Here is a 9,786-nt window from a genome sequence, read left to right as displayed (position 1 = left end):
CACACTCCGATTGAAGTCAAGGCTTCTAGCTGACATTTCAGGTTTTGAAATTCTATAGCCATGCTGTATTGCCACTTCAGCCTTGTTTTCCTGGTCTCCCATGTGGCTGTTCTCTCCACCACTCCATGTCATATGCAAGTCCCTACCACAAGTGCCTAACGGCTAGGGCGATTGACCTCAAATCTGGGAAACCGGGTTCAAGTCTCGGCAACGACGCTCAACATCCTGTGATTCTGGGCAAATCACTTAATCTCCCTGTGCCGTAGAAAAATGAATGTGTCCTTATGTAACGCAACTGGTGCTTGTGTAAAGCATTCTATTACCCGATACCTTCGGGTCAAGTTCGTGCTATATAAAACTCTAGAAAAAAAAACTACTTCCGCTGATAGAAAGCCAATGGAAATGCCAGAATATATCATTTGCCTTTCTCAAACGTAATCAAGAATATAGCTTTGATATGGTGGCACAGCTTTTCTGGCCCTACATGGCCGCTATATACCCTGTAGTAAGCAGCTCCAGTGTGGTCTCCATTTGCAGGCTCATGTTTTAGGGTGGCAAAGTCCTGCAGTCATGAAGGCATGTTGGGAGAGTTCTCCACTAGAAGGATTTGATGTTGTGTCTGAGGAAATCAAAGGACCACCTCTCCCATCTGCGTGTGCTTAGATTGAGGCACTCCCTCTATTGGCTAAACATGCACTGGAGAGCACAAAAGGACTCCCAGAGTGAGGGACACACATGGCTTTGGATCATAAGTGCTGTTTTTCATAGAGCCCCCGCACTATGCCCCTAGTGCAGGTGAGGGGTGGATATAGAAGAGAGCATGGATGGAAAACTGCTGAAAGAAGAAACAGGACCTAGGCTTAATGCAAGTTCCATAATTAAGAATGTGCTAAGAAAGCGAGAAGGTCGGTCATCCCTTCGCCCCTATTCAACCAAAGAAAAGGTATGTTTAAACTGCATGGACACTGCCAGAAGAGCAGTATACTTTAATTGGTGGAGCACTTGTATGCCCCCCAACTGGTTTCCCTAGAGGTCTCCAAAAGGTAAAAGGAAAGCAGGATAAATTTGGGGTTCTTTGATCCTCGGACCAGACATGCTACCAAGCATGAGTTGGCGAATATTGACCAAGACGGAATGACAAAGTTTGCAGAGGAGAAATTACAGGTCATTCACACCCAGTAAATAGGTTAGTCGCCAGAGAGCGAGGATGAATAATCTGAAAGAGGCAATTGTTTACAAGAGGAAAAGATATAGTATACCATCAGGCGAAGCAGGGACTCAAAGCATGTAATTGAACCGAGGTAGATATGATAAGCAGGACAGAAATGTCCCTCATTGTGTTTCTTTTTAAGCTGAAGGAAGTATTTAAATGACTTGTTTTCTTAGTTATAACAATGGTGTCTATTAAAGATTTATTTAGAAGATATGTTCCTTGATCCAAAATGTGTTATTTTATCTATTTGAAATGTCAATTTACGCGGTTTGTCCTTACTCGCCTAGTTTTCTAGAAATCAAAGAGGTTCAGGTTGAGTTCCTTATATGCACCGAGACCAAATCCACATTTAGCTTCAGGATACCAGTACCAGAAACAGTTTGTAGGGCACCTCAAGTGTTCTGGATTGGGGTTGGTTTAGGAGTATTTTATACTCAGATGTCGGTAATGCACCAGAATAGGTTCTATGCAATTCTGTTTATCGTTGAATGAAGTTAAAGTCTTTACTTGCATCTTGCACATGCAGAAGCTTCACTAGGGTTAGGAGGATCTGGAAAACTTCAGTACGCTAAGTCGTTCTCTTCCTGCTTGTCGACTAAGAGCCACAGTCCCCTGTAGCCCAAGTTTCCTCATACATTTCATAACATCCCCTGCAATAAATGAATACGAGTTAGTAAACATTGTACAATCCAACAAAAGCAAAACAGCACTCCCTTTTATCAAGCTCTAGGCACTTCTGTTTCTCTGCTGTCTAATTTCATTTAAGAACATCAGGAAATTGAAAGTATGCTATGGGGAATAACCTGCTCATGCACAAGTGGTGGAAATCCATACGAATGAGAAACTGCTCTGCTGCTGCCTATGGTGGTTATGGTTTGCTTTTTGTGTGAGCGAAGCTTGCACCGAGATTACCTGCTCTGCTGCTGCTTAACTAACTGACAGACCCTTGCATTGCTGCTGCCTCTGTTGTAGCCTGTTATGAGGGGAATGTGTTTTGATGCTGGATATTATACCGTCTCTCGTTGTAAAGGAGTCTCACACGTCTGCTGCCTGTGCCGTTCCTCTTGTGTCGGTGTGTGTTGTGGCAGCACTGCGCTGCTAATATCTATGCTGTACCTGTTCAGTGTCAGTGCCACTTGCGCTGTTGCCACAATTGAGGAACTGTACCAGTTTAGTGTGTTTGTGTCAGTGACATTTGCCACAACTGATATACAGCACCAGTTTATTGTGTGTGAGGGAACCAAGCACTGCAGTGAGTGTGATCTATCTGTTGTCTTTATGAGAATAATTGCATTGTTGCTGTGTGTTGCCTTCCCGTTCTGTGTGTCTCCACGACTCTACCTGTTGTGTGTGTGAAGGCAGTTTACACTGCTTGTGTGCAGCGCCTAGTCCGTGTATGAAGGAACATTCCACTGATGCTGGCCATGCTTGGCTTGTGCTGTATGTGAGGTGATACTTATTCTACATTATTCCTTTTTTGTGTGTGAAGGAAGCTTGCATTACTTCAGTCTGTGCTGAACCTGAACCACGGGAGCCTTGCATTGCTACAGTAAATACTGTATCTATTCTGTGTGTGAAGAGATATTACTCTGCCGCTGTCAATGCTTGGTGCAAGCTGCCGATCTGAAGCAAAGCTGGCATGGGGGCTCGGGCCTGTAAAGCTCATGAGCCCAACCTTACTCTGACCGTCTACCCACGTGTCATTTTCTTTCAATATAATTTTTCCTTCCTTGAGTCTATTTTTTTGCTATCTTTACCTTTCTTTGTTCCCCCACTATCACTGTGTAGCTCTCTTTTTTCTGTTTTTCTTTCACACACATACTTTATTTTCCCACTAACCTTCTTTCGCTTGCTTTTTCTAGCTTTTTTCTCTCTCCGGTTCATTCTTGCTCTCTCACAAGTACACTCTGCCTCTCCTTAATAAGCATCAGTCCATTATATCATTTCATTGCAGCGCATTCTCACTAGCATATTTCACAATTATCTACAGGTTTCACATCAAACACCAGAATAGGAAACATAAAAGTAACTTTATGATAAAAATGTATACATGCGCACAGCAAAGGATATTGGCACAAGCCAGATCTGGTCGCAGCATGGGTTGGCCAAGGGCAGGCCTGGGGATGCTGAGCTGTGTGGCACAGAAGTCCTAGTGCCCAACATACTAGGGGAGAAAAGCAGGAGCCAGACAAGGGAGGGCATTAGCTGAGGTTGTTAATGAGGACATTATGAGCAGACACCATCACCTCTCCTCACCCTCCTTCAAGAGACCACTGCCCTGAGAACCATCTCACGAGATTTGTATGGTGGTAACTGGCAGCTGTTGCAACCATCTCACTGCTTGAAATCACGTCAAGGAGCATCTGAGAGTGAACCTCACTCCCAGAACTATCAGTGTATGCTGCTGTCACACATCCACACTTCATCTCTCATTTTCAACCCCTAGCAGACACTTTATTTTCACTCCTCAAACTAATACTGTCAAGTTGAAATGATGAACCCTGAATAAAATGTAAGGAACTGCTGTGTTCAGAACACCCCAGCTTTGACAATAAACAACTTCCACAGAAAACAACTACATAAAAAGATGACATCAGTACCAATGGCGGGAGTTGGTAATGCGCGCGGGCCCACTCTGACTGAAGTAAGGGCTTCTAGCTGCCCGTTGAGTTGCGTCTACAGCCACGTCGCCGAACAGATACAATGAAACGGCAGCACTGCGGCATACAAGAGACCTGACAAAGAAGGCAGCGCTTGGCATTACTGTGGACTGCTGTTTGTATCTACAAGTGCTATAGTGTTGAAACAGTGGTGCCCCGATTGCTTTCACGAACTGTCATCAGTGGATGCCTTCTGCCCATTGCTAAATGTGTCAAACAAAATACGTGCCAGGGCTCTCGTCAGGAGGCCTCTGCCGCTTGCACCGCTGCCAGTGAAGCACAAACACACTTACGAACATCAAACTCATTCAAGTCTGGCACTTCAGACTATGTCAGGCCCCCAAAGCTGTAAGAATGGCTTGGGTGGCCGGTATTAGTCATTTTAATGTATATTAAATTAATAAACAACTGTTGTGCTCATTTCTAAAAAACACTAACAGCGCAACCATGTGGCAGACTGTCATACGACCTAGTGTTAGCAATTAAGGCCAGTGTCCAGCACCGTAAACCACCGGCTCAAATTAAGCACTGCTTCTGCCGCACACACTAGAGGTATAATGTTATCCCATAATAGTAATTGTGTATCCAAAGATCGCCTTTCATGTGTTCAAAGCAGTCAACACCTTGTTCAAGGGAACTACGGACTTTTTTAGGGTGCATGAAGGTAATAAGGGATTACAAAAGTGCAGAAGGTTACTTAGACAAGCTCTCATTTTCTGGACAACAACATTTTCCTTCTATGAAAGCGGTGTGAAAAACGAGCATACAAATTGCGGGCAATTTCATTATATGTGAATGTCTATAAACTGGGACCCAGAAACGATTTTAAATGGAAACTTTTGACTCCCTGCTTATGAAAGTTGTAAATAATATTATTTTTCAAGGTCTAAAACGTGGTCGCAATAGGCAGGGCTATGTTTCAGAAATTCATAACTGCATGAAGCAAAATGTAAAAAAAAAAAGCATTACATGGTCTGTGATGCCTGCATAAAATGCACGCAGCACCACACAAGACAGTCTGTGAAGTACAGTCGATCTATGTCATAATGCAAAATGATGGGGCCCCCTGCAGAACATGATAGGCCCCTGAGCCTTCCAGATGGCACAGGTATTCATTAGTCTAGGGCTCAATTGGGGGCCCCTACTAACAGGCTGGGGGCTAGTCCCTGCACCCAGGTGCTGAAGGGGCCTGCATTATGTCCCTGTACTCAATACTATGCACATACTTTTTGCTGCACTGGACAGCATCAGCTGTGCTTCATTTCAGTGGCGGGATGTGAGCTTTGAAAATGGTAGGGCGCACTACCGGCCAGGCGTTCACACCATTGTTCTTAAAGTTTGCCTCAGTCACACTCACTCCCTCGCACATGAAGGGCCAGATGGATCAATATTAGGAATTACGATTTCCAAATTGCGATACTTACCGAATCACAATTTGGAAATTGTAAATCCTAACATATGACAGTTTTATTTTTAATATAGTGATTCCAATGCATCGCAAATCGACCTACCTCATGAATATTACCGAGGTAGCTCACAATTTGTGATCCTCTAGGAATCGCAACCATCACAAGGATTGTGGCCTGTGATTGCTTTTTAATAAAGCAAACTTCTGCCAGCTCTTAAAAAATATTTTGTTTAACATTATCAAAGAGGAATGGGTCGCTGGGAACCCCTTCCCATTTGCGAATGGGTTACCACCAATTGTGAATTAAGGTAAGTATTACTGTTTTGTTGCTGGAATTCGGTCGCAAAACATTTATACATACCCCTGCGAGTCGGTATTTGGAGGGCATGCCCTAAATACGCTCCTTCCAGATACCAAACCGGAATTGGGTCGCAAAAGAAAATTACGATTCGGTAACAAGTTACAGAGTTGCAATCGGCCTTTTGTAAATTGAAAAAAGCTTTTTTGAGATTGTCAACAGCCCAATTCTGTGAATCGCTTTGTACATCTGGCCCTTACTCCCTTCCTCATCACTCACTGTAACTCACATTCTCTCACACCTTCTCTCACTCATTCTCTCTCTCTCTCATTCTCTATCTCTCTCTCTCTCATTCCCTATCAATCACTCACAAACAAATACACACAGGCAAAGAAGAAATTGTTGTTTTTTTTTACTTACCTTGCTTAGTTAGCTGGCAACTCGGAAGCTTCATTGCAGCAGCAGAATTGGAATCTGGTGCTGGGCATTGGAAGCTGCAAGCCATGATTCCCAGCACGGAGTCAGACAGAGCCGCGAGGGCAGGATTGACAAGAGAAAGACCCATCTCAATCCCTCTCCCAGCTCCTTAACAAGAATGGATGGACAGCACTATAAGAAGTTGGGTGATCGTGCCCCTGCTGCTATGTATGGCTTTTCATTGGCTTGAGGGATGCACTGATGTGTGCTCAGACAGCTACATTTTAGCAGATATACTGTGCTGCCTAAGGCATGTGCATATGGCTGTTAAATAAAATGGATTGTGCCTGTGTGAGGGAATCCTAGTTGAAATACACCCCTCAGACACGCGCAGTCCAGACATCCAGCTACTGAGTTTTTATTTTGACACACTGCAGCTGGACCATGCCTCAGCCCACTCCTCCTTCTCCTGTAATCAGGAGCCTGTGGACGAGGCAGAAAGGGCTGATCTCCGCAACTGTGGTTTTCATGAAAACATGAGTTTCATATTTTCATGACCACTGCTACATTGAAAAATGTGCAGGGGCCTCACAGGAGGCAAAGGGGCTGCTCACTGAAACCCCTGAATAAGGAACAGCTGCTGCTTAATTTTGTGGAAGAATAAGTTTGGTACAGTAGCCTGCGGCCAGCACCATTGAATGTCGGCATGCCAAATACCAAGGTTCTGCAGTTTTGATTCAAACCTATGCCTTCTCCATCCACTAGACACTCCCTACCTCTATATCTCACTCTTGCAGGTTCCGTTTTTCTCCCTTTGTTACGATCTTTCCATCCTTTTCTCCCTCCTTGAATGTTTTTCCTCTCTCTTTTGCTCTGGGCCAAAGGCAGACAAGGAAAAACAAGTGCTGGTCCCCAAAAATAAGTGTCAATCGGCCCCACCTGCAAACACCGACTCAAATTAAGCACTGCGCTCTGCTGTTAACATCTTTTGCTGAACTGCACTGTAGTTTGTGCACACACACACTGTCACGTTACACAGCACTTTTTGTTGCACAGATATGCTACACACACACTCTATGCTGCATTACACAACAGATATCCAGGGCTGCACACAAACTCCTTAGTGCAGGGCACAGCACTAAGTGTAAGCTGCACACACAGTTTGCGATTGTCCTTTTTAGGTCTCGGCTGCGAAGGCTGCGCTTGCGCAGTCTCACTCCGAGATTTAATGTTTTTCAGAAGAGGGGCTTAAACCCGCCCCTCTTCTCCATTGGCTGGCCTCTTAAATGCTGGTCCGCCATTGGAGAAGAGCTTTGTCTCTCCAAAGAAGCCCCGTCTTTTTCAGATTCGGGGGCGTGTTTTTTACTTTCTTTCTCTCCCCGGGAATGTAAACATTCCAGCCAATGGCAAGAGGAGAGAAAGAAAAACACGCTCCCGAATCCGAAAATGCGGCTGCGTTTCTCCGAGGCATTTCTGCTTGACCTCCGAGAAAGGCGGTGGTATTCATGGCGTCATATGGCGTATAATGAGGCTTGTTATGCTGTGGTTCATGTCTTTTGCTTTCCCCAGAGTCCTTCGTTTATACATGTCCTTCATGTTTGCTTTGCCCATGTCCCTCGGTGTTGCTGTGCCTGAACATATTTTTTGCTGTTCTTCGAGTCTGTGTCTATTTACCGTTCCTATGCGTTTATATTTTCCATGCCTGGGTTAATTTGTGTAGTTTTCGTGTGCGTTTGCGTGTGCGCGTTGGACCCTTCGTCTTTGCCGTGCTTGAGTTTAACTGTGCTTCGTGTGCTTGAGTCCATGTGTTTGCTTTTCCTGGGTAATGGTGTTTGCTCGCAGACCGGTTTTCTTGTCTGTTTGCAGTGCCTGGCTTCCTGTCTTCAGAGACCCATTTCTGTTTGTTGTGTCGCGATCATGTGTTTCCTGTTCCCCACTCCTTATACGTTTACCGTTTCTGAGTTGTTGCCCCCACCCAAACACACACACACAGTAGACCACACAACTTATATCTGATTAACCAATCATAAATTTACCCTTGAACATGTGTTGAGAAGGGCGTGTTCAGGCACAAAGTATAGAGAAATGAAGGGGAAGGCTGGGAAGTAATTTTTGTAACTTTATTTACTGCCTCGGTAAAGCATTTTGAATTAAAATCAAGGCAAAAGGACCCGTAAAAGGTAAATAATTAAATGGTTTCAAAAATTCCGACTGGATTGGCACCTGTTGTGGCGAGTGTTAATATATATTTTAGTCCAAGTCAGAAAATGTGCTGGCCAACTCGAGCGTGGCTGTGTTTGTTTTGTGAATCGCGCTCCCGCCTCTTGTTTTGTCTGGGAAGGGTTGACTCATTCCTGTCAGGCAGGCACCGACAGATTCGCGATGAATCCCTCTTTATTCTATTTTCTCGCTGAAGTTTTACCATGAAACATAGGGGTGCTCCCGGTGGAATCTTGGGCCTGTCTTCGGACTGACCTGTTTATTAGTTTGCGGTAAGCTGCCACGAAACAGCACATGCCACAATTAATAAAATCTTCATTCTAAATCTGCAAGTGGAGACTTCTTAATAAAAGGACATTAACGTTGTGAACTTGGTATTCAGTGGGTAGATGAAGTTCGGGGGCTAGTTAAAGTTTGAAGGCGCATTTACATTTTACTGCACGGGCCTTCATCTACGGCGGGGGCACGGAGCTCAGTGGGCGAATGCATCCACAAGGGAATTGAAATCCTGACGGGGCCTCTCAGCCGCTCATCCTTCCGGACTCTGGGTAGCAATGAAGTTCTATAGCGCCGTGAGGTCCCAGCGCTCTTTATATGGTTTACACATACACCAATTGGGTAGTAAGTAGCGGCATGGAACATTTTTATTACGTGTATGTGAAGTTGCATTTCGGAAGTGTTGACTGTGGCCCTTTTTAGGTCTCGGCTAGCGTAGGTGGCTCTGTGTGGGTGGCTCTGTGTGTGTGGGTGGCTTTGTGTGTGGCTCTGTTTGTGGGTGCAAATGCAATAGGTCTCGCATTTGAGAGAGATTAAGCTATTGACATTGTAAATAACAATGCCATTTCTTTAAATGTTTTAAAAACAAAAACATAAGCAAAAATAATGTCATGAGCAATGCCAATAGCTCTAACTTTAATAATGCCGAGACCGTTGCATTGTAAATGCTTGTTACAAAAGAGTAAAGGGCGCACTTGGGGAAATTAAGTTACCATGACAAGGCAACTCAGTGCATACAACTTTCATTTGAATAAACAGCATGTCTTACAACATTTTCGAGACTGCTACAAACCAAAATGTATGTATTATATGGTCAGTATCTGTGATGCGATTCTTACCTGGATTGTTCTCTTCAAGAGTTACCAAGTAGAATAACCCTCGGTCGGAAAGTAGCTCTGGCACAAAAGGAAAGAACCTGTCCATTACTTCTCTTCCATTTTTGCCTCCAGCCCAGGCCGCCGTTAATCCAGAAATTCCAATCTGTGATGGAAAGGAGGGTAGTACTTACTTGGTAAGAACATTATTTTGATAAACACCTCAACAAAAGCATCACACCAAATATTTTTGCATGAATACATGAAGAAAAGCAGCCATTTTAAAAGCAAGCTCTACGAACGACTGCGAAGAGCTCTGCCCTACCTCTCTGTGCTTTAAAACTAGTCATAAGGGGCGAACTGACAGCAACATCGGCAGGCAACAACAGACTCCGAAAGGAGCAGAGGAAGCAGACAGAGGCAGAGGTAGCGGAACTAGAGTCAATACACAAACGTACCGGTGGTCCTCGTATCTGGAG

At 44.4% G+C, this 9,786-nt stretch overlaps 1 protein-coding gene across 1 annotated transcript in view; it reads right to left on the bottom strand.

Annotated features, from left to right (window-relative positions):
- Positions 1–1,398: 1,398 nt before the first annotated feature.
- HEMK2 (HemK methyltransferase 2, ETF1 glutamine and histone H4 lysine) overlaps positions 1,399–9,786 on the bottom strand; it is a 94,326-nt gene continuing 85,938 nt past the window's right edge. Inside the window, exons 6-7 of the mRNA XM_085653406.1 lie at positions 9,332–9,473; positions 1,399–1,863 (exon numbers count right to left, since the gene is read on the bottom strand). Coding sequence (XP_085509532.1) covers positions 1,754–1,863; positions 9,332–9,473 — 252 coding nt within the window. The 3' untranslated portion in view covers positions 1,399–1,753. The remainder of the gene's footprint in view (positions 1,864–9,331; positions 9,474–9,786) is intronic.

This window comes from Triturus cristatus, chromosome 4_1 (genome assembly GCF_964204655.1).
Source record: "Triturus cristatus chromosome 4_1, aTriCri1.1, whole genome shotgun sequence".
NCBI lineage: Eukaryota > Metazoa > Chordata > Amphibia > Caudata > Salamandridae > Triturus > Triturus cristatus.
This window is presented reverse-complemented; position numbering and strand designations above follow the sequence as displayed.